The following is a 26652-nucleotide window of genomic DNA, read 5'->3' on the forward strand; positions in this document are numbered from 1 at the left end:
AAAGTGTACAAACAAAACAAAATGTGATGACTGTCTAGTGCCTATTTAACCTACGTAACACATTACATACATCTATAGTAAAATAAAAACTTACAATAAATAAATCACTATACTGCATAACCTTTCTTTAATACTCCAGTGATTAGATACATAGGATTAGGGGTTTTAGTCAATTAGATCAAACATCCACAGGAGAATACCATTGCTATCATGTTAAAGATATAACATAGAGCATCAAGGCAATTCTCTCTGTGGTTTCTGACATACTTGTGCCACTCCAAAGAAGATCCTTCTCTTTGGTCTTGTGTTCAACTGCTTCACAAGTTCATTTGCAAGTGGACAAGTCATATCTAAACTACAGGTCCTATTTTCTATAGGCAGGAGAAACAAAGGTTTTGAAAGGATTACTGTGCTTTGGTGAGCTCTTTTAGAAAACCAGAAAACACGTTCCTACATTCCTCTGCTTTCTTTCGCCTCCAGCACTGGAGTGAGCAGGCCAGCAACCAGCAGCTACACATCTTGCAGAAAGAGAACACAGAAACTACAGGATACGCTTTTTGTACTGTATAACGCAGGTGTCAAAGAAGCAAAATCTGATCCTAGTATATGCCACGCTCTATCTTTGTTTTAAGCCAGAGGCAGGGAAAACATCAAAACATGTAGTTTTTAGGAAGTCCAGGACATGAAAATATGGCTAGATAGTACAGTTTAGTACTGTACTTCACAAACTTCATGAAACTTGGAAATGGATGACGAGGGAGAACTTTAAGAATGAATACTCAAGCAAAATTATCACATGCAAATATGATGGAATAATCTCAGATTTCTGAGGTGGGTATTTCATTCCATAAGTTTCATCCCCTGCAATGAATTTGGACTTTTTCCACTTTTTATGCTATTTCTGAAGCACAAGCTGACATTTATTCCCTATTGACGCAACTGTCAGGGCAGAGACAGGTATTAACTCTGCTGTGTTGGTAAGATGGTTGTCAATAGAGCCAACAGACATAGCTCTAAGCGTTGCCTTACTATTTTCTCATATTAAGGCAGAAATGTACTTTCATGAAAAGAGAGCCTTTCAAGATCAGAGTTCCTAATGACTTAAATGACAAAAGCTTGTTGCTGAGATAGCCATGTGACTTGGGGCCAGAATCAAGTATCACCGGGCTCCCAAAATTTTGCTTCTTAAAATAACTAGCACAGTTCAAAAACAGAGTTTTGCCTCTTCATCTAGAGGTATGTCATGTGAGTACAAAGGGAATACACACTGCAGAGACAACCCTTCTCTATCACTTGCAAACAAGCACAGGGCTAATTTCAACGAAGAATTGTCTTCCTCACCAGACAGGAAAGAATTTTAAATAGCAATTCCTGTCAATTCACAGAAACAGGACTAGTAAGATCAGCAGGATTTAATGGGATAAGCAACATGCTGTCTTGTAATACTGAGCTGTAAAATTATCCTCGTTAAGAGTTTTATTGGAAATAATTGGAAAATTGTTCAGAAAATGAAAATCGTTGTTACTTGATAGAAAAGAATGTATTCTTATTAAACTTTCTTCACACGTTGTTTGGAGAAGTGCAAAAATATACAGTTTCTAAAGAATAAAGCCCATGTCTCAAAGCACAATGTGAGGAAACGAAGTGTTCCAAAGTTAATCCCTTGCTACCATTCCACAGTAAAATACTTAGATGTCTCTTTCTTTCCTCTGTTTTTCCTGTTCTTCATTTAACTGAATGTGGATGAGGATCAAATGAAAAGCACAAGTTTCAAACATGTTTCACACCACAGCTGCATAGACAGTAGCTTGCTAAATATAAGGAAATGTTTTCTTTTAATGGCACAGCTCCATTAAATTCTGTCAATTTATTTCAATTAAGACATTTTGCCCAATGAGGAGTAATCTTTTATTATACTGCAAATCAGTTTACTGAATACAACTCTCTTTTTAAGGTTTATAATAGCATTAAGCTTTAAGTTTAGATAGAAAGATGGATTACAACCAAATACAAACTACTATGCTTAGTATAAAAATATAGGGCTGGAAAAATGGCTTGTAAAAATTTACAGCAAAGGCAGCTGTAAAAGAAATTAAGTTTGACGCTTGCACTTAGATTCACAAAAAATCCATAGTTTACACTTGCTGTCCAATTCTGTGTCTGCATTTGTGTGTAGTTATGTAGAACCGTAAGTTAGGGATCTCACTGCTTGCACCAAAAACTAGGTAACACAGAAAGGCTCTGACAGCCAAATCTGTTTCTCACTTTCTTCTCTAAAACAAACATCTTCTCCTAATAGTTACACTACCAGCTGCCCTCTTAACTGAAAATCTCTTTATTCCAGATGCTTAAAGAATAATAAAAGTGGAAATTTTCCACCTTCAAAAAATGTGAAAAATTGTAATGAAAAACAAGTTTGTTTTTTTTAAGCCAGAAATCCTTCTCAGATTTTCAGACTATGGGGACTGGCATAATCCTTCTGGTTTGGTTTGCTTTTTATTTTAGGATGATACTTGTACAGGAGAAAGAATTCATAACAGTACCATGTTACTGAAGTAAATTTGACTTTAGAAGGACACTCTAGGAAGTGAAGTTGCCCCATAACACATTTTGACTGATTAAAAAATTTGTAGCATTTGGTGACCGGTTTCTGTCAAGTCACAACTTACACTGAAAAACACCAAACAGAACAGAAACAATTACACTAGAGTAAGACTGCTTATCAAAGTGTTCTACTATAAAGTGGAACATGCAGCTGTAAATAAAGGTTTTCAACCCCTTCTGATGATAGACGAAGAAAGGCAGAAGGACAGGAAATTTTATAAGTGAGTTAAATAAAAATTGTATCTTCAATTATGTAGTGCTTCCCCCACCCTAATGAACATGTGGCATATAAAGTGCCAAAGTGGTAACATAGTTCTAGTTGGTTGGGTTTTCCCTGAAACATGAATCTGCAGTACACAGATTTACACAGCATACAACTGCGTGGAATACAAACATTCTGTTCCTTTCCCACAAGCAGTGTAATTTATCCCAGGCCACATTATCCTAACAGTGGCACTCTGAACTGTGCCTGAACTCCCAGTGGTGACTGCTCTCAACAACTTTCAGCAAATTCAATTTTAATCAAGGAAAAAGAAAAACAACCAAAAAACCCAATCCCACAAAAAAACCACTCGTCCCCCAAAAAACATGAATAGGAGGAGGAAAGCAAGTAATGGGAAACTCACTGCTTTTAAAATGCTGACAGCTTCTTTACTAAGCCAGACTGGATATAAGACATCATCATGAAGGATGGATTCAAAGAGGTCATCTTCATTGTCAGCTTCAAAGGGGGGTTGCCCAGCCATCATTTCATACATGAGAACACCCAGAGCCCACCAGTCTACTGATGGGCCATATTCTAACTCCTGTAGGATCTAGTATAGAAAAAGAGATTGGATTGAATAGACAAGTTAGACAACACTGTTTGCCACACATTTACTGTTTCAACAAGATACACACTTTCTTTCTCCCAGTGCCTAAGTGGGACTAAATTCCACATGATTTTGATATCAGCAGGCATGGTTTCCCACCTATACAATTTGTGCTAACACAGCTAAGTTTGAATGTGTAGTTGTTCTCAGAAGTACTCACTGAGTTTATCAGTCCCCTGAGTAAAAGAGCACGCCCATGAGCAAAAGAAATGTATATCCTTCCAAACTGTTTAAAGCAGGTCACGCTATAGGGGAAAAAACATCAGATATACAAAACAGATTGGTGGAAAATGTGAAACATTTCCTTGTCTCTGTCTTGAACAAAACAAACTGAACCAGCTTGTAATGCCGCACAGAGATCATCTGAGAGATTTATTCTAGTCCTTTAGGTAAGGCAGAAGGAAGCCAAAAGCAGTTTTGTGCAAGTTCTTTTACATTATTGAAACACTGTACGATACATGGCTGTAGGAGTCATTTTAACTGCCCCTGCTTTCAGAAAAAAATGGGTACAATTTTCATGTGGCACAAGTTCAACGTTGCAGCAAATACCTTCAGTGGGAAGTATCAGGCTAGCACCATGTTTTACTGTACTACTTGTTACAGAACCAGTGCTGCAGAAGGAACAAGTTTAATTCTTGGCTCCTGTCATTGAAAAGAATCTTGTAGTTTGGCTGCAGTGTTTCAGCATGACAGGGGAGTGGGGAAAAAAAGAGTAGGTGACTGTTTAAGGTGAAATGAGTGCCTTAAAATTGGAAAGGCAAACACACCACTACCTCCTTAAACAACACTAATGTCACAGTCAGAATCTTTCCATGTGAGCTTAGCACTGTATTTGGGAATTGCAACCCATATAAAACCAAATTCAGTCTCAACATAAAACCAGAAATGAGTTTAACATTTGAAGTCAGGTCTGGATCCCAAGTGGATTATTAGTTGAATGGATATTATGTTTTATAGACATTAATTGCAGAAAAGGATACTTTAAAAAGTGTACTTTTTTGGAAGTGTTCTCAGCATTCTTTAGAACTCAGATATTGCTAAAGAAAAGGAAATTGAAACATAACACCATGATGTAAGAGAAATAGAAGCAAGAGATAAACTTCTGCAATTAAGATGACAAAAGGGAAGCCTGAGTTACTGAGTTCAGTAAACCAGGATTTTGTGTAAAAGTTCCTGGGATCCTACTATTCTTTCTCTTCAGTGCTAATTTTCTAAGAATTTGCCAAAGTATGCAATTAGTATACTGAATCTGAAAAGAATTCCTGCAAACCCAAAATCATCACGTTGGTATTCATTTTCTTTTAATGGCAGAATACTTTTCAAACTCCTTAAGACACACATTATGATTACGATAGTTTCAAGATGATTCACACCTTATCGGTTGTGCTAACAAAGCTTTATGGCTATGAACACTAACAATACAGATTTCTGATTTGTTGTCTCTAATCAATTATATAATAACATTTTTTCTTGCTGCAAATTCATGGTTGGTGAAAGACAAGCCAATGACACTTTTATCTTAAATCAGCACACTGTGTCCTCAATGGAAATAGGCAAAGGTTACTAACTAAACTGAGCAGACAAAGTCTGCCTAGCAGGCTAAATGATTCATATTGATTTATTTTAGGCACTTGGGAATGCTTCTCATAATGTATAAACCCCACACAATTCTCAGCCATTTCTTTTATCCAGTGAACACCTTGAAATGCCTTTGGATGTTGCCACCTGATATGCAGCATCCATACGTAAAGTTTCTACTTTTCTATGCAGGTCTATACTTTCTGTTTATCTATATGATGAGAAAATGCCACAAACACAGTATCTTTCACTCTTTCCTTAAAGAAAGGAAAAAATTATATTCCCACAAAGATTCTAAGCAAAATCTCATGAAACATACAGTTTCTTCTCTATGAACATGTCCTGCTAGATCTCATGAAAAATTGAAGGCATTTTTATAATTACTAAAGACTGCTGCTGGCAGTACTCAGTAGCATCTAGCACCTTAAAGGCTAGTAAGTGCCTTCACAATGATGTAGTCAGAAATGAGTGTATGGAGAATACTGTAGAGTTCAGGGAACAGAAAACTATGCTTTGTCACACCTATAAACAAGGAATACTGCTTGTGAGCAGATGAATAACCAATTTCTGCAGGATTACCCAGTCAAAACTGCAGCACAGTTTAGATTGCATCTCATACTGTTTTCATCTACATGTAAAAAGTGTCTGAAATTACCCATGTGAGAGCCTGGTGAATTATATTATCTATATTCTTAGTGCAGTGCAAAAATATACCTCTGGAGCTATATAGTCAGGTGTGCCACAAAAGGTTGTGGTGGTCACTCCATTTAGAATCCCTTCTTTGCACATTCCAAAGTCAGCCAGTTTACAGTGGCCTTCTGCATCCAGAAGAATATTGTCCAGTTTCAGGTCCCTGAAATAAAAAGGCCCAAAATTAAATCAGCACTCAAACTGTGATCATGTGCTCTCGAATTTCATCATAAACTACAGAATATGACAAATAGATGGCTTCACAAACACCATTGAGAAACCATTCTTCACATGTGTGCACAAAAAGCTGGTAGCAGCCACTAAATAGATCTAGTTACAGGCAATAAGGAAGTGGGCCTTTGCTCTCTCTATAGGTGCATGAAAGCATGGCTGGATTCAAGATAGCATCTTTGGGAAAGACCTCAGTCTTGTTTGCTACAAATCTAAAGTTCTGTCTGTGTGAACAACAGTCAACAATGAATATATGAATAGATCAACACCGTCTAATGAAGCCATTCTCTATTTCTGCATTAGCACAAAGTAAGGAGTGACAATTTATCCATCTTTGGGAGCACTACTTTCTGCAGTTTAAACCTGGTCAAAAATAACTTCACAGGAATATGTTGCATTCACTGTTAAAAAATACACCTTAGCAGCCATCTCTGATCACTTGTTTCACAAACATCTTTGTGTCAAAACCCACACATCTCTTCAGCTTTAAATTGAGTGAAGTCAAAAACAGGATAAGAAAGGGATATCCACCTTTCTTGTCTTGCCCTCTGCACATTTCTAACTGTATCATTGATGGTTATTGCATGTTCCAACACAAGGGACGCTGCATACCATTTCACTTACCTGCCACTTGCCTTAGACTAAACTACCAAAGGATCTGGAAAGTCAGTGCATAAAAAACTTCTCACTTGCATGAAAAAACCTCCACAATTAATAACACTTTATCACATACAAATAATAAAGCAAGCATAAAACAAAGGAAAGAGCTTACACTGCAAACCCAATTTTATTCTTATACTTCAGTCTAGGTTTAGGTGCCTCTGCCCCACACAGAAGTGAAAAAAGGCATTGTACGTATGAACGCAGAGAGAGGTGAGAATCAAACCCAGAACAAATGTCCTTAAGTGACTTTGTGGACACTTTATGATCAGAGCTTTTTACCCCTAGAATAATTAGTGAAATTTCCATAGGTGGAATTGATGAAAAAATAAGCGTGTCAGCAATTCATATATCAGATAGAGGGACAGAATCCCGTGTCAACCTCTGTAAAACAGTCACCCCAAAGCCTATGAAAAGATGCGTTTTTTCCCCCAAAATCCATTATGCCAACAAATTCCACCTGAGTAAGGGATAAGAAGCCTTCACATCACTCTGAGGATTTCATTTCAGAAATATCTCCCTGTCAGATACTAGACTTTAGAAACACAGGCACCATTACATGGTGCAAGCATTCACACACTTGAAATTGTTAAATAACCCTTCCAAGGCTGTACTATGTTAAGAGTTTTTGTGGACATGTCCAAGCCTACCATATGATTTGATTTCCCCAGAAATGTTATTTTTGCCCTGTTAGTTAGATTTCAGTAGGTGGATTTTATTTTTTGACAATCACTCAAAAATTTCAGATGTGCTGGCACACCTTTATCTAACATATATTTCTCAATCATTTACACAAGAGCATAAAACTCAGATTTCTGGTACACTACTCAAGGTCTACATAATCACTGCGCATCTGTGCAGCAAATTAGAGATTTCTTGGAAGCACTGAATGACTTACTGTAGTGATACATTGTGTTGTGTACATGTTACAAATGTATTTTTACAAGTATGACATGGGAAAACAAAGACAGATTTACCTCACTAACACTAAATTCACTGTCTCCCACATAAACTAACTTTATCAGATATGGTTTATGTAGCTGAAGCATATAGTGGTTGTAGAAATGTTTGTTGCAGCCAATATACCCTACACTAGACTTTGCTATCTCCAGATCAGTTATGCTGCTCTTGTAGGTCCTCAGCTGGTCATCCACTTAAGGCCCCTTGGAGCAGACTACGTATTTTATCATTTCTAAAGATCATCCTTTTTATGAGTTCCTAAACAACCCAAGATCTATCTGGCTACAACATAATCCCCTACATCTAGCTGTTTAAGCCCCCAAAAAACATCACTTCCTATGCCTGGAAAGTGATTTGGAAGAATTGTCCAGTATCATGCAAGTGCAAACAGCTCTGTGCCCCCTAAAGAAGCCAAATAAACAAAATAAAGCTCCCCATTCAAAAAACATCTATCTTCCCCAAAATGCTCTTCCAGTGAATTACAAGTGCTGCTATCAAAAGACCTGCATTAGGACAAGACTATAACATCATCAAGCAGAATAAGAACAAGAATAGGATAAAGCTCTTGCAGGTGGGAGAAGTAAATAAGCTTGTATCTTTAGCTTTCAACCTTCCAAAAGCAGTGTTATCTTGGATGTTTCTAAGCTAAGGAACAAAAGAAGCTGTATTTCAAAAAGTAAATGTAGTCAGATAAAGAAATCAAAGTATAACTACGTTCGATGCAATCTGGAAATTGTTTCCAAGCCACCATCACAATGGACTGTTAGGAAGAAGGTCATAATAAAAATATTTATGATAAGAAATGATGAAATTTAGGAGACTGTTCAGAGTGGTAAGTGACCAAAAGAAGACTTTTATGTTATCTATCACAAGTCTTACCAGGAGCAGCTGAGGGAACTGGGGCTGTTCGGTCTGCAGAAAAGAAGGCTCAGGGGAGACCTTAATGCTCTACAATGACCAGAAAGGAGATTGTAGCGAGGTGGGTGTCAGCTTCTTCTTCCATGTAACAAGTGACAGGACAAGAGGAAATGGCCTCAATTGAGATAGGGAAAGTTTTCATTGGATATTAGGAAAAATTTCTTCACTGGAGGGGTTGTCAAACATTGGAACAGACTGCTCAGGGAAGTGGTCAACAGGAAGTCACCAATCCTGGAGGTATTTAAAAGATATGTAGATGTAATAGGGATATGGTTTAGTGGTGAACTTCATAAAACTGTGTTGGAAAGGACCTTGAAGAAGACCAATTTTCCTTCTATAGGCAGGCACACCTTCTACTAGCTCAGGTTGCTCAAGGCCCCATCCAACCTGGTTGTGAACACTTACAACTTCTCTAGGCAACCTCTTCCAGTGCTTCATCACCCTCGAAAAATTTCCTCCTAATGTCTAATCTTGCCAGTGTTAGATTTATACTTGGGCTCTGGATCTTAAAGGCCTTTCCCAAACTTAATGATTCTGTGTTTCTATGATTCTATAATAACTCAGATCCCAGAAGCAGGTTGATGACACATTGGAGCGGTTAGGACCTAAAATTGTTTCATTTAATGCCCCCCGTATGCTACCCTACCTAACTGAAAGGAGATAAAGTCAGTAACCCAAGAAACTCCTAAGCTAAGAGAAATCTCAGTATTAACAAAATACTAACAGCAAGACACCACATAATTGAGAAAAACAGGATACTCACCATTACTTTTATTTCCTTAAAATTTTGTGTAAGACATAGAAATTAGCAATAAAAAATTAGCTTGGCAGTGGAAAAAGAGAATGAACAAACTGAGCAATGAGAAAAACAGGAAGAGTCAAAATATTAAATTCTGACTACCTGTAAAGACTGACAGTGAAATTTTAAACCTATCTGTAAAAGCACGTATCAATTTAATTTTCTTACCAAATTTACTCTTGCAAAACTATAATCCTACCTGACAAAAAAAAAAAAAAAAACAAACAAAAACAAACACATCTTAGACCTCTTCATCAAGCCAAAATAAAATAATGAAGCTTATAAGCCTCTTCAAAACTCCATTGGATGTGCTGAGGACATCAGTTTAACTACTCATGCAATAATGGTATTCAGTAGTAATAGATTTTTATTATTATACCATAGTTTCAAAGAAATTTGTAAGGGGCTAAAATAACAGCAGCATGACTCCTTTTAAAGGACAGATGGGAGGTTAAAAGGTAAGCTGGGAATCTGCTAATGTTTCAAATTCATAGCTAGCCTGCAAGATTATCATAGTCCATAAAAATTCTTGCACTGAAAACCATTCAAAACCATTCTGCCAATTTACAGTTGCCAGATTTAAAAATACAATAACAAACAAGAAACCCCACCGAAACTCCCTAATTATGCAACTTTGAAAAAGGAAATCTTAGTTAAATAAACACCTCACAGTAAAACACCTAAACTGAAACAGAGATAAGGAAATAAATGCAAAAGTAACAGAAGAAGAGTTTTCAAGGAAGTTTGCTGTTTCAGACCAGCAATGTCACTGAAAGAAACCTTAAAGTTTTACTTTAAGACCTCTGTCTCCCCAGAACTCTTCTAAGAAACAGCCAGCTCTCCTCCTACATCTCAAAAAGTAAACAGCTATCGAACTCTGGAATGTAAATTAACTGTCTGTACAGAACAATCCGTTCTGATCCATTCTGTCTTTTTTAGTTCCTGGTATTAGTACTAGTTGTCTACCTCTAAATGAGAGCATATCAAATAATAGTGTCAGATAACTCAATTACAAAGGTCTATTAAATTCTTCTTTTTCTCATTTTGCATTCTCTTTGTAGGAATTAAGAAAGTCATCTGTCTCTGACTAAATGAGTTCCTACAACCAGAGTAATTACATGCAACTGCAAACAACCTAACCAGTTAAGCCAGGAAAATGTCCAGATTGCTTGAATGCAGTAATGCTACATTAAGCTATTTCTCTCCTTTGTTTGTCTGCCAAGATACTTTGTACAGTCAGTTCAGCTGAATTGAACAGACAGTTGCATTAAATGTTTTGCTTGGTTGTTTGATTTAATTTTTTTTTCTCAGAAAGCTTTAAGCAGAAATCTAAGCCTTGGTTTCTATTTCTGGAAACCTGCCAGCATAACAATCACCTCACAAGCTGGAGTGACTGGCAGGATCTCAAGAAAGAATCAAGATTACAACAGTAAGGTTTGTGCAAGTCAGAACAGAAGAGTGGGTGGACTACTAGTAACCTGCAAGAAAACTTCCAAACACTCATTTCTTCCTTCACACACCAGTGCCATGAGACACTGATTGCCCCAGCTTCCTACAAATGTTGACTGGACAACGCTTCACAGGACTGGGTTCTTGAAAGTCTAACTCCCAAGAGTAGCCAGCAAGGTAACAGCTCTGTGTGTGTGGCCCTATGTGTCACACGTTTCCTTTAGATAACAGATGATTTTCTTACTGAAAGCAAGACAATTAAACAGACAAGATGAGTTTTACCAGTAAAATCACAAAGTCTGCCAAGCATTACTAACAGTAGCCTTTGAACACAGTAAACATTAGTGACTAAATAAAACTGTATTTGAAGAACAACATCAAGTAGCTGAGAAACATGATCACAAGCTGGTTTAAGCAATCACTTTGAAATGACTTCTCTCTGCAGCATCTGCTTCTACTCTGTTGAATGAGCAACAAACCTGGGAAGCATATTTGTTTCACAGCATAGGTCAGAACGAAGCACAGTAATTATTGTCTACACACAACAGCAATTGGAAGCAAGAACATTTCTTTATATGTTGAAAGTTCAGTGAAGGACTGTACCTTACTAAACATATATAGAACATCAAAGTGTAAAGATCTGAAAGCAACACAAGTCTAAAGTACATAGCTACTGAACAACCATCATTTTTGGTGACTTGCAACTGCAATAAACCCTTTTAATCATTGCCATGGTTTCCCTGCAAGGGAAAAATCACATCTTCTCTGCAGGCTTTAAATAGACAAGCTCTTCATGGAAGAAACTACAGAAGGTAAACAGGAAACTTCCCCCAACAACATGGAAAAGCATCAGATTCATTCTCTAGATACTCCAGGTACTGAAAGTCATAACCAAAGGCAATATGCTCACTCTATCAATTAGCAATTTCAATTAGTAAGGTGAAATATGGTGGAGGTTTTTTTCCTATTTAGTTAAGGTAACATTTCTACATTCCTAGAACTACTTTAACTTACTTAGTGGTATCCAAATTGTTTTTGAGAAAAAGACACTCACCAGCACATATCTACTCTTTGCTATAAGTTTTGGTAATGTTGCATTTTCAACATAATTTTGAATCCTAAGCAGTAGATATCACAGAGCTAGGATCATTTGTATCACACTGTCTCAAATGGTATAATCTGCAAAATTGATAAATACAAACAAAATCTTTGTCTCAGTCACTCAGGAACATTGGCTCAACTTGTCAGCCAGCCACAAGAGGGGTCCCCCAGGGATTGATATTGGACCCAAGACTTTATGAGTGATCTGGATGCCAGCTGGGATCAAGAGCACCCTAATGGAGTTTGCAGATGACATCAAGATGAGTGGGGAGGTTGACACTCCAGAAGGAAGACCTGATAGGCTGAATGAGTGGGCTAGCAAGAACCTTATGAAGTTCAATAGGTTACAAATGTAGGGTCTTGCACCTGGGAATACCTAATCCAGGAGTACAGCTCAGACTGGGATCCATCTGGCTGGAGAGCATCTCTGTGGGGGTCCTGGTGTGTAACAAGCTCAGCATTAGTGAACAGTGTGCTACAGTGGCAAAGAAAGCCAGGAAGATGCTGGGTTGCATGAACAAGGACATCACCAGCAGGGATAAAGAAGTCATCGTCCCACTCTAGTCAGTGCTTGTCAGGCCACACCTGGAGTACTGTGTTTAGTTTTGGTTCCCACTGTACAGAAAAGACGCGGACAGGCTGGAAAGTGCCCAAAGAAGGGCCAGGAGAGTGATCAGAGGACTGGAAGCTCTGCATTATGAGGAAAGGCTGAGAGAACTGGATTTGTTCAGCCTGGAGAAACAAAGACTTAAGGGAGATCTTATTGCCACATACCAGTACATAAAAGGTGGCTACCAGGATGATGGAGACTTCCTATTTATGAGGAGTCACATGGAAAAGCCAAGGGGTAATGGGTACAAGTTAATCCTGGGGAGATTCTGATTGGACTCCAGAAGAAAATTTTTCGCAATGAGAACAGTTAGACATTAGAATAATCTGTGATTCTATGATTTGTGTCCTCAAAATATTGATAACTAATATACCAGTTTACAATCTATGCAAAATGGAATATATATAGAACTGGTCAGAAAACAAAAAAAAAGTGTCAACAATTTTAATGCTAGCTCTAACCAACACAATCTCAGTATCCATACACAAACCATGGGTATACTAGGAGTGTACTGCAGTAGTGGATTCTTTTGTCACAGGCTGTCAATAAGGCATCCCCACACTGCCGACAGATCAGGCATCAATGGGAGAACTCAAACCATAACTTCTAAGAAAATACAAACTAACAATATATTTTTTTCCCAACTGAAAAACTGCATGGGAAAGAAGGACCCCACATTTTCTGACCTAACTGAGTGTAAACATGCAATAACAGCAGCATCACTAGATGCCAAGATGTTCCAGATGATGTGGACCTCCCTTACCTATGGAGTAAGAAATAAGACATGAACTGGACTGTTCATGGTTATGATTGAATTTGTGACAGCTGAGCAGTTTTAGCAGGGAGGGAGTTGGGAGAAATCTGAGACTCATCGTGAGGAAAATATGGTTCTGCTGCTTTTGTTGTGGTAGGAAATCTCAGGAAGTTCTGCCTGTGTTTATTTGAAAGTCTTGGTATTTCTCTGCTTTGCTTTTATGTTGAGTCATTAAGCAATTACTGAATTTACGATATACATTCCCTTTGTCACTGTTACATTACTTGATATTATCAAGTAAAGACATATCCATCATCAAAACTACAGCAGAGCAGTAGTTGCTACTTTTCAGCAGTGCCAAGTTTGGAATAAAGTAAATCCACCTTATACTGATGTGTATCAGCATGTACAATAGCTAGCAGCAGATGAATTAAGAGCACATACTTGGTTTCAAATAACGTCAGAGATACTATTGCTACCAGTAATAGTTCAGATAGCAGGGTTGACATTAATGGGAAACGATGACTTCACTTACCATAGTGACACTCATTGTCAGGCATGTGCACTTTTAAAAAGTACACACCTTTACTTTCATTGTATTAAAAAACATCCATCACCCTTCCATTTGCACAGGTATCTTGCGGACTAAGGATGTGGCAGAGATGGGAAGAGGGATGTAGCAAAGGGCAGTTTGCTAATATCCACCCAGGACATCCTGGGAGGCAAATACACGACTGCTATCTGTGGCTCTGTAAACCCCAGTTGTTACAAGGCAAAAGTATGTCTTACATGATGTATATCATCGTCTGCCCCAGGGTCCTGAGATGGAAAAGAAGGCTGTGTGATGAACATGTACACAGATCTCATTATTTACTGATGTCTTAATGATGTATTGAACAAAAGTTTAGTACTCATTTCCAGGAAACCAATGACTTTTCTGGTAGCATATAAACATTTTCTATAAAATAATTTCTACATAGGGCTTTTTAACAGCTTTGACCATAACTTTATTATCATACTCAGTAGCAGCTTAGGATATTATAGTGCCCAATCTGCTTATCTTACTATGCTGAGTTTCCTTAAAATAATGTGCAGACAAAGAAATGTGTCATACTTAACAGCTTTCCTTTGTGTGACTTTTCCTTTCTTATTATTCCCACATTTTAATATATGAGCGTAAGCAAAATGCGTACAATTTTAAATATGCATTATGTTAAACTTTCTCAAAAATTGTCTAAGCACAGAGAGGTGCAGTCTCTATTTCTTTGTCAAGAAAGGGTTGCCTTTTACAGTCGCATCACTCTGATTTATAAAGCTCATCCTTCCATGACCCCTACCTGGGAATGCAACAATTTTTCCATGAGCCTAACGCAGGTAGATCTACAAGTGTGCCTCTTGGGTTTGCCTACTGCCAAAGCCTGATTTAGACAAGTTTTATGTTGGATTCTAGTGGCAACTCTACCCTCTTGTGGCCCATAGGCCTGCAATTTTTGTCCCAAGTACGAGTTGTCACAAATGAAGCTGGCTTCATGTTAGGACTATTGCATAGGACAAAAAAAAAAAGTCTCAGAAACTTGCAGCTAAACTAGACAGCAAATTATTTTCTCATTTTGTAAGGCTTCTTGAGATTTTACATGCCATTTGTGTTTCACGCTGGATGAAAACAAGACTGTTCAAAGGCTGTTCTGAATGTACTGAGCAGCTAGCTGATGGCCTGGTGCTCAGGGAAGTGGCTGGCTCTGAACAGAGGCTGAGCTGCCTGGTGGTCCTGGCTCCCCATTACACCTATGAGTGCCCTGAGCTTAAGGCTACTAGCAGTTCTCTGAGAGACTTTCTTCTTTCTTGCTCAGTCTCCACTTTTTTAAAAAACACCATTTCCTAACTTCTTTTTTTTCTTAAAAGACTTTAGTTGAAAAATTCCTAACTCGCTCTACATATTCAGCCTGGAAATGACAGGGTGAAATCTGTACTACCACTAATGATATTTACTGTTTCAGCCTCTGCTACAAAGGCCATGTATTAAGTCATTGCTAAATATGTAATGTGATAAACCTCATCCTCACTGACACCTTGGTGATCCAACAGAACACAAAAGAGGTCCGTAAACTTAGCCAAGGACTGACTCAAGCCCTGGTATTCTACTCTTTGAGGTTCACTGTTTTCAGCTGTTATGTTTATATCTCAAATAACATAAAAATGAGATTGCATATTATGACAATAGGTTAGGTGGAGTGCAAACTAAAAGTGCCTTCTATGTCTATAATCCCTTTAAACAAAACAATACTAAATTGTTATTTGATTAAAGCACTTAAAGACAGCAAAAGGATGGCAGGAAGCTTGTCAGATCAAGTTTTGAAAACTTAATTCTGAAAAAATGTGATCAAAACCTTAGAAAGCAAATGTATTGATAGACATGATAATTAACTTTGGATCTGTTCATAAGTATTTCTTTGGAAATCAAAAGCAGTGTTGCCTTTTTTTTTTCTCAGTGACCTTAGTAGGTGAGATGACAAAATCATTACCATTTCAACAACAACGGAATACAAATTACACAAACACAAAGAAAAGAGTATTTGGGTTTCAGCCATGCATTTTCTGTGCGTAACCAAAGAGACTGGAATTCTTTCTTCTCTTTCCTATTTTTGAGTGAAGCTTTCTTACACAGAGTAGAAAAACATACAGTCAACAAACATGTCTACCCAAGAAGTATCTTGTATTTCTCTATCAGTTCTCATTCAGCTATCTCAGCAATGAAGCTCTGTAACTCTTAATAACCCACAATTAGGATATATTAGTGCCTTATCTAGATAACAGGAAAGATAGAATAAAAGGATATAATGTTATCAACCACAATTCCATCCATTTTTAAAATGTATCTAAAACATGAAACTAACTAGAGACCTGAAACATTTTACTCTGGTTTTATGGTAATTTTCTTTCCTGTATTTTCTAGGATCCTGTCCCACATTTACCCCACCAGACATTAGGGTTTAAATGAGGTACCACAGTTTGCCCAAGGCTACCCCCACGGCAATCTCCATAGATATCTCCAAATGGATGATTCATGGAACATGTGGGCTGCACAGCTCCCTAAAGAAGTTTTCTCTACCACCTGTAAATACACTCTAGAACAAGTAGAATCCTGACTTGGAAGCTTCAGTTGCATTCCTAAAGCTAGGTGAGATGAATCTGAGCCTCTGTGTATATTCAGTATAAGCTGCTTCCCACTTTCCTGTCTTCCAGCTAGATATTTCATCTGTATTACTTGCAGCACTTCCATTTTTGTAGAAGAAAGCCAAACAGAGGCAGATTTTTAAAAAAGACCTGCTTTCATTTGTCTTATTATTCATGGTGGAATTACCACACACACACACAAGTTGCTAGGCTTTGAAGTTATGCCCTGTTATTTTTAATTTTTCTCACTTGTGTCATATAGCACTCTCCTGACTGCAAAAATTCCCAACAGGCATATCTATGAAAAAGCCAGACATTTAATTGCTCTACTTGGACACACCAAATAAAAGGCTCCAAAGCATTATTATTCCACATTGTTTCAGGCACATAGAAAGAGTATTCTAAAAAAATAAAAACAACAGAAGAAAAGCTGCTACTGTAATGAGCCATAATTGAAGGCATTTCCTGTATTTTGCTCTCAAACCAGTTGTTTTTTCCATTACATACTAACTGAACTTTAGTAAGGTCAAGACACCAGAGAGAAACAAGATTAGAATATCTTTAATCAACCAGAACTGACTACTCTAATTCTCTCTCGTTCAGATGTTTAGTCCTGAATTTCCCACATCTCCAAGTTTCTTCCTTAAATCACAGATGCATAAACCAGGTCACTATGAATTTACAATTTAGATAGCTGTTTTCAATGGCATTTAACTTGTTAGCCTTACACTTCCCCTAGCCTAAAGGTCAGTCAACCTCATGCTGTGTAACAATACCAGTATTAATTTAGAATAATGTAAGTCCAGTAGGGGAGACAAGTTTTCATTCACAATCACAATACTGGGTCAAAAGCTTCCCTTAGTTGGAAGCCTGTCATTTCCATCATGTTGCCTATTAAGATCAAGTGTGAGTTTAAAAATGACTACTAAACAAAAGTCAAAGTTGCAACAGCACAGGCTAATTTGATCCAGTGCTGTATGTGTCATTCTGCTGTCACACTGAATATAGAATATTTTAAGGTGTATAGAATCCCTGACCTCTGCTCTGACCCTATTATTTTTTTCTAGAGAAAAAGCCCTTTTTTATTCCATGGATGTCAAATGATACTACTTCACATGTTGAAGTTAACATAAATGTTGACATCTCCCTTGCAAATCAACAGTTCCAAGCATATTGTTGACTGGATGAAGAAGGGAAAAGCATGCCATGACTCCCAGCAGCTAGTAGAAAACCTCTGTGCTCTGGTACAGTTCTGTTACATAAAGAAGACGACCAGTCTATCTGAACGCTGAAATAACATCAAAAGCCATCATCAGGCAACCTTATATCTACTTACTGAACACAGGAGAGGAGATTCAGTTGTAGCAAATGACCCCTCAATCACCTAAGGTACTGCTCTTCCTTGCCCCCTCCCTGTTTCTACCTTAAAACTTTAGTAAAGGTTCTCTTTTTAATTCATCAGGCAAAATAAAACTAATGTCACTCACATAAATCCACATTTTTCAGCCAAGGGATCAGATCTTCAACATACTGATAGATGAAGACAGTGAAGATGAAGATCTCTTAAAATACTACAACCTGCTTGTAAAAGGTAGCCAATATCTTTTATATCCTCAATAATGTTTATTTTGTGCTTCTACTAGGAGCAAACTTAACCATCATTAGATTCAGGGAAAAATTGGAACAATGTGGCAATACAGAGAACCTACTTTATTACTTGAATTGGTCTTATTTTTCTTTTATTACCCTGAGCAAACTCTATGCAATCTGAAAACTTGTAAAGAGTAAGTTTGGAAAAAAAATAATTTTAGACTGGCAACCACAACATGGGACAGACAATAAAATGGCCAAATACAGGGAGCATTAATGCACCAACATTCCAGGGCCCTTTCTGTACTAGCCATTGCCTCTGCAGTTCACAATGCCCAAAAAGCATAAAGGAGAAGGGTTGCTGAAAGTTTTTACATATTATGTTTCTTTTTATAAAACAAACAAATTTATCAGAATTCTCTTCCCTGTGCTCCCAAGGGTGTCTTAGCAGGGAACAAACACAGTTCCTAGCAGTGAACAGACTCCTATTAAAGCTCTGTATCATGTTTCCATGGAGAAAAATGCTTTCTTAGTCATAAAGGAACTCTGCAGTGAACTTTTGTACAGACACTGATTTTTTTCCAACCTTACTTTGGTGTCAGTTCAACCTCTAGGGCCTTTTTATGGAAAGCCTTTCCACAGAGGGGTGCATGTAGTGTTATGCAGAACGGACTAAATAAATCATGTAGCATAAACGAAATGATGTAACTCAGTAACAATGTTGCTCCCAATAAAAGGTTTACTTATATGGAGTCACTAGAAGAAAGATTTTAGTAATTTTTGTTTCTATTCTGATTTCAGTAGCATAGTTCACATGCCTAAACATCTCTTTACATAATCATGTGGTCTGAACTTGAGGAGGGTATGTAGGCTATTAATTTAAAACCTTTTCTAAAGATACTGTACTTATCAAGGATCAAACCAGCAGCAGTCAACAGCAGTTTAACGGATTTCTGCAAAAACTCTTGTAAAAACAATGAGTTAAATCTATTTTGCCTTTTTAATCTTCCAAAAAGTTATACAGACAGATTTCTCTCTTTCAAAATTCCATCGATTTAACAATTTTCTGTTATGTTTGATCCAAGATTATTCCAGTGGAGGGATTCTGTCAAAATTAAGAAGAATCTTTATTATATGCCTGTAGAGTACACAGAGATGCCTGAAAAAATTGGACTTTCTTGCCCTTCTGTGTTGATCTACACTGGTAACAAATTACAGCTGTCATGCATTGTGCTTTGCACTAATGGTTCCGATTCCAAATGCTGCTTCAATATGTAGCTAAATAGGGGTATGTATACTAATACAAGGACCTACGTTTTACAAGATACTGTTTTAAAATTAATATTATGTAGCAAAAGCAAATTACTTTTGCTCCCAACCTCTGCCAGAAAGCTGCACAAACATTCCTAAAGAAACTTTTCTTGTGCAGGAAGTTTCAGCTCCAGCTGAAACTACTACTTTCAAATGTAGCTTCTGCAGCCTTCCTCTGTCTCCTCCAGAAAACACATGCTTGGGAATGCTACTTCAGATGTGGTGTCAATGTATAAAATCATCACTTAAAATCTACTTACACAAGACATTTCGCTATTTTTAATAAATGCAATGGAAAGATGTCTCATGGGTTAGTCACATGAAGCATTAAGTACAGGGTGGCATGAAAATTTATAGTGTATTCACTTTCACCAACATCAAGGTTATCAGTACCAATTTACCTTCAGCCTCTCTGTGAAGACAAAGGCTACTGGGAAGAGTCTAACAGACCAGCCCAAAGGAGAGAGGCAGTTCTGAATACAAGATTTAGGAGGCTAAAACGTGGAAAAAAAATATTTTGACCCTAAGGAATTATCTTTGCAACTTCCATTTGCCCAGCAACTAGGTCTCTCTCCAGACAACCTGCTAATCAGATCCTGTGCTTTGACAAAACCCAAAGAATTTCTCTCACCTCAGTATGGGGCATTTCTTCCTCCATTTCTTTCATTTCATTTCCTTTCATTTCTGTGCAAACCAGCTTATGGTTTTGACAGAGGCAGCTTCAGTGCACTGCTTTTAGCCTTGTGCCAAGGGGTACACTGCTGAGCTGCTGTCTACTTTCCTCATTCAGTGTTTGAGGATCCTTTTATGCTATCAGGTATTTAAAGACTTTCATATAAATGAGAATCAGAGCCTCTTTAAATCAGGTACGGTCCCTTTGGCCTTATTACAGATTATCAGCAAACAAACTGGCACACATTTCATGTTCAGTATACAGTACCATAAATGCCTGCTGTCCTCTTATTGGTGGTTAAGTTTAGGCAAATATGTACTCAGGCAGTTTCTTAAGTGCATATGATTTTTTTTCCATAAGTACCCTTTGTTGCTTCAGATTTACTGATATTAGGAAGCATTTACATATCCATTATTGACTTAATTGAGCATAGCAATGCCATCTGACTCATTATTTATTTGATAGAATACATTTAAGCATTTTTTAAAATGGGTGTTAATGCACCATAGGATCTCCCTTGGAAACCCTAAAATAAATCCAGTAAATACGTGGTGAAGTGCTATAATGTTTATTTGTTACTACTTCATTTTACCTTTAATATTTCATGTTTTGAACACATTAAGTTCCTCAGTTCAGGTTATTAGTGACCAAGCTTTCTTTGGTTATTTTCTTTGAGGCCCTGCTTCTGTATTATTCAGTTTCATACCAAGGCGCACTCATACCAGCTGCTATATTGGCTGTCTACTCTTGAAGCCATCCCATCCTTCCCTTCCCTTGAAAGGACAATCACATACCCTGAAACTGGAAGAAAGAACTGTGAAAGAACTGTGGAAGAACTTTTACAACTGCCACTGTCATATCTACATTAGAAAAGTGTACACAACCGCATGTAGTATTTGCATTTGACATGCTTTGAAGTATGGTATTTTCTGTGACTTTCATACATCAGCAGGAAGAAATGAAAGTTTGGAGGAAAAAGCGTATCTGTGTAAGTACTAGCACTATTCTGGCCTTTGTCTGTTATTTTCTCTCTCTCTCTCTCTCTCTCCTGTTTTGCAAGACTGACTACTGAAAACAACTTCTAGATGCAGACATCGAGAAGTGAAGACCCTTATCTGTTGTGTATATTGTGAGAAGAGGTGCTGCTTGGGCTTCTCCTAAGCTGGATGTTGCCATAGGAATTTTTTTGAATGGAAAACATTATACCCCCAACATAAGAGGTCTTAAGGGGGTCAACATTCAATTTAGTGATGACAGGAGAGTGCCTCTCTCTCTGGTGCAATCCATCCCTGGGTGCATCACACTTGAAGAAATGACACAAGCTCAAATTTCAGGGAAAGCTGGCCTTGGCCTTACTGCCACTCCTGCGAAGCCCTGCTCCATATCTGCCTCTTCCACATGTACTCAGTGCTGCTGAAACGATGAATGCAGTGTATCTCTGCCACTGTCTGATGGTCTGGGCAGCTGCTTGTTTGGACTCTGTGAAATGCTGGCAGCCAAGGAGACGGGCAGGCATTACTTCTGACACGAGAAGGTGAGCTAAGTGACTCATTTCCACTCTGGCCTTGTTACCCTCCCAGCTTTCTGCTCATTTTCACCATAGTCATGGCCACCTGATCCATTTTGTATCACTTCCTGATTACCCTGGTTAGGCTGCATCTAGACCGTCCAAGGTCTTTGTGATGTTGCTCTGGTAGCAGGAGAGACTTGATGTACTCCCCAAAATGCTGGGGTTCTTACTGGCTGTATTTTCTCTGTTTTAGTTTATGAGGCCATTTTAGTGAACAATATTATGTTCTTACATTTAAACACAAGTTGTCACCTAAATAGGCATTTGTGCAGTTTTTAAAGGTTTCAGTACTAACTCAGTTGTGTTAGCTTTCAGATTGGCTGAATTTTCATTTTCCACAGCTTTTTTGCAATGGTAAGCAAAGTAACATATGGCTTTTACTAACAGTGCATTTTCTAACATGATGATTTTCTATTTTAAAATAAACATATTTTCAGTCTGAAAAGTCAAGGTCCCAAATCATTTAGAAAGTTGCACACATCATGCATATGAGTAGTCTCACTGAACCAAAATCAGCCTAGGAATACAGCCTATGAATATGATCTGCATACAGAAATGTTTTCTGGAGACTAATTGGTAAGTTCTTCTATAACAAGGAGGTGGATAAAAGGAAGAAGGGAAGAGAAGGCAAAGATAATAAATGCAAACCTTGAGCCAAAAGTAACAAGGTTATGACCAAAATATGGAAAAAGTGGTATGGAAATATCTTTACTGAAGTGTATCAGTCAGATTTTCTTTTAAGGTTGTTTAGTATTTTTAGCATTGTTTGGAACTGGCGTATGTGTCTCTGCAGAAACTAAGATGTGCCCCAGAATTTTAGGAAAAGTACAGGGATTATCTCGTGTCAGTGCATTTCAGCTTTACATGTGCTGTAGCGGATTTTTCTTTTGTGTATGTTTCTCAATTAAAATCTTTTTATCAAATGCAGAAAAATAACACACATTTCATCTAAAATCACTGACATTCACCCAGAAGTAAGTGCAAATATGCTCTGTAACATATCATTGCTATTATCTGTTGAGAAGAGCTGTCGCCCTTTCTACTGAGTGTACCGGAACACGGCTGCCCTCACAGGAATGTAAACTTGGCATTAACCCAGGCAGATTCCCACTCCCTGCCCCCTCTCATTTAACATTAACTTACTCCTATACTGTTATCAGAAGGTAAAGGTCATAGCTTTATTTACACAATACAGCACTATACAAACTGTCATTAAACAAGAAAATCTTTCACTGAATAAACATGAAACAAAAAAATAATGCTGACCTTGCTACCGGGAACTTCCCTTGGAAGTACCTTGTCATTCCCCAGGTGAGGTCAACGGTGCTGGTCTATCCCTCTAAATATTAACTGCCCAGCATGGCTCTTCTGTGTACCCAACTCCCACACAAGAGACAACTAAGGACTTTCTTATGTTCCAAACCCAGGAGAAATTTAGAAAGCATTCTACTGCTGGCAAAGCTGCGTGGTTCATATCCTATTCCCACAGCCCTTACTCATCCTTCCACAGCTGGAAACCTTGTCAAAGGCTCTCCTATACGACAGCAGCCTTTAGCACAATACATAAACTGGGCAGATGGCAGGGTGGACTCCCTCTGTCCAAATGCCAGAAGCCTGGGAACCAACCCTCCTTCCTGCTTCTCATCTCCCTCAGCTTCACTGCTCTCCACCCCAGCCCACTGCCTTTTCCTGCAGGGAAGACATCCTGCTTATTTATGCATTTAATGACTGCTGGCCTGCCTAGATCCCGCAAGAAAAGTGCAAAGATGGCAGGAGGCCACCAACTAAAATCCTGTCGAAGCTGTGTTCAGTTTCAGACACCAGAACAGGCAGAGTAGATTATGGAGGTAGCCCAGGATGCAAAGCTGGCTAGGAGCACTGGTCAGGTAGTGTGGCTTGCACAGCAGTTCAGAGAGACACTGGAACTCAGATACACATTTGCAGCACAATTCATTCCTTGCTTTCTGCATTTACCAAAGGTGATGGAAATAGTTTGTTGCTTGCTTGCACCAGAAGGCAAACTGTACCTTCTGTGTAGCAGACTCCTGCAATAGGCAGTTCATGGGCTTGAATTCAGAACGTCCCTGTGCTTATATCTGGGTATGTTATATGAGGGTATAAGGTCTGTCTTTCTCTCCTTCATGGACCAGAGCTCAAGCAACAGCCTGACTTTTAGCTGTTTGTAGCTGCAATATGATGATTTTTACAGGCTGAACCACAAATTTAAATAAAAATGCTTTGTGTCTAGTTTTGTATTTAAAAAAAGGGGGAAGGTGAATTTTATTTGGCTGCTGCCACTCAGAAATAACACAGTAACTTGGGAGAATGATGACTTTTAACGTGTTAACCACTGACCATTCAACATTTTCATCAGTATAAATATAACTCATCATTACTGCGCCAAGGTTGCGCTGAATCATACAACCACCAGTAAAGTCAGACTTTCTAAATATTCCTATTTCACATAAAAACACACTAATGAAAATACTTTTAATTTTAGGTAGCTCTTCTTTCTGAAACACTGGTGTGTGTTGCCCTGATAAATGGGAATGCCAGTAAAAGAGATCATTCATGGAAAAGTTCAGTTAATGTTCAAACAAGTTCTTAGGGTATTGTGTATGGAGAAAAGCCTGGAGGTATTCTAGGATTGGCACTGGTGTGTTTGTATTCACATTCTCCTCAATTCATTGTAAATATATCTTTCATCACACCCAACATACTAATTACAGAGTGTGCAGCAAGCTACAGGCTGGATTATTACTTCATATTGCTGAGGAACTCACAGTTACAAATGAGGACTCCCTCCATGACCATGTGTTATGTGATTTGAAGGCAATAAAAAGAGAAAGATAACCAAAAGCAGGTGACACTAATTTCCCACTTTCCAATTTTTCACTGAAATTGTGTACATTCAGTTTCCATCTTTTGTATTTCCATCTTTCGTATTTCAGAGAGAGCAGCCCATTTAACCACTTGAATAGTCTAGGAGCATGTCAGAAATCACACAATATGCAACTACTGGCCCTTCAGGTCTTCACTGAAACAAGGTCCATCGCTCATACAGTTATTCTCTAAATCAAATACGAACTGGGAGCACCAACATTTATGTTAATGAAGTGGTACACCATTCTAGCGCTGTTGTCTCTGTCTGGGAAGACAACAGTTCTTTGTATGCATTTTGGGACAGAGTGGGCCATCTGTGTTACCTCATTTGAACTTCTAAAATGAGAGACAGAAACATCCACCCAGGTACTCCTGTCCTCAGCCCAAAAGCTGCAGGTGAAACAAGAACATGTATCATCTACACACATTTGCAGAAAGTGCACAGGAATGTTGAAAATCAGTACAAGAGGGGAGTATGGAACTGGCAGTTTCTTAACACCCTGTTTGTTGCATTTTCCCCACATGAAAACAGATAGTAAGCTGATGATGACTGGGCTTAAATATACCAGACTCCAGGGACAGGTGACAGTGAGCATAGTCCACAACCTTTCATCACCACGTTCAAAGTCCAGCTCAGCTCACAAGCAAAGTGAGATTCATAGTCTAGCCCTTAGTTCCTGAAGCTTGGAAACATTTTTTCAAAGTGGTGCAATTGCACAGCACAAACAACAATGACTGCCAGAAACTAGTGTCTGATTGACTGTACTTGTATTATCAGGCCTCAGAGTGACATGTGCCTGAATAACTGAATGCCAGATGAGAGAGAAGGTGGCAAGGATAATGCAAATATTTTAATGAAGTTGTTGAAGTGTTTTTGACACAACAACATTATACCTTTAAAAATGCCACACAGAATTATTCTAAAGTTTATCTATCATACAAGATGCATTTAGTAACAGCAGTATCTTTTTACATAAAAATTGTGAGGTTCATCTCTATTACCAATATAAACTTGGTAAACAAAAGGAAGGCATGCAATTCCAGTGAGCCCACAGATAATTGGAAAAGAGTGGGAACAACTGCTAGGCCAGCTGCAAAGATGCAAACGTACAGAATAATTTTTACTGCCAAACAGGGAGCTAGCTTTCTTTTTCAGCTTCAGGGGAAATGAGGACACACTAGTTATTATAAAAGATTATCATTTAGTACCACCATAACACTTTCTAAAAATCTAACCAACAAGCCAAAGCATGAGCTAAAGCTAGTTATTTACTTCCAAAAATATAACTTTGTTTAGCTCCAAACAAATACTTCCACATACATGTCTGAAAAAAGATCAGAAGCTATAGCAGCTATTTTGAAACCTGCATTTCCATCAAACATCTTAGTTTATTTATATATTCCCCACTTTCCTTGTGAAGCATTGCCCACACAAGCAGCATTTCCCACTTTGGAGAATAACCATTAATTTCACACCACAGTGTTTTTTTCTAGAGATATAATTACACAGAAGACAAGTATTCTTTATTAAACTATGTGAAGGCATGTTAGGTAGTTATGACTGGTAGTTATTCAGGAGCACAGGTTTTCTTTTCTCTTTCTCTTCTCTTCCCATCTTCCCCCTCCAACCCTCTGCCTTTTCTTTCCTTGTTTGTCAGCTACTAAGAGCTTTGGAGAGGTAAAGGAATGACTTGATCCATGGCAATAACTGATGCAGCGAGGTATAGAACAATCAGGCTGAAACTGTTCTGTACAAGACAACTATTCTAACATACACTTGACATCAACAAATGCGTTCTCTCAGGGCCTGGCACACTAGGACTGGATTCTGACATTTCCTTACAATTAATTCTTTAAATATCATCTCTAACTTCTTCCTTCTACTTGCATTTTAGAGAATAACTGGGATATGTATTTTATGAATTGTTGAAGCTTCTAATATTCCCTTGTTGAGAAAATGAGTTACTCTTATTGGCACAACCATAGCCAATCAAAAAGAATATAACTTAAAACATTCCTATTGCTCTTCCTGTTGCTTTTTAAAGTTTCTGCTTTCATCCTACAACTCATATTATTTCCCTTAGTTTGCCTCTTCTGATAATATATCCATTGTAACATGCCACTTACAATTTTAGTGCTTTACTGTAGCATGCCAAAGGCATGTCAGCACAGCCACTGTATCAGAAGTCAAGAGTATCTTGCAAAGTTTAAATTACAAAGCATTG

At 38.0% G+C, this 26652-nt stretch overlaps 1 protein-coding gene across 1 annotated transcript in view; it reads right to left on the reverse strand.

Moving 5' to 3' along the window:
* The window catches only part of PRKCE (protein kinase C epsilon), a 291359-nt gene that overhangs the window by 19573 nt on the left and 245134 nt on the right, over positions 1-26652 (reverse strand). The window contains exons 12-13 of the mRNA XM_054399123.1: positions 5769-5907; positions 3231-3419 (exon numbers count right to left, since the gene is read on the reverse strand). Of these exons, the coding sequence (XP_054255098.1) occupies positions 3231-3419; positions 5769-5907 (328 nt within the window). The remainder of the gene's footprint in view (positions 1-3230; positions 3420-5768; positions 5908-26652) is intronic.

The sequence above is a fragment of the Indicator indicator genome, chromosome 2 (genome assembly GCF_027791375.1).
Source record: "Indicator indicator isolate 239-I01 chromosome 2, UM_Iind_1.1, whole genome shotgun sequence".
NCBI lineage: Eukaryota > Metazoa > Chordata > Aves > Piciformes > Indicatoridae > Indicator > Indicator indicator.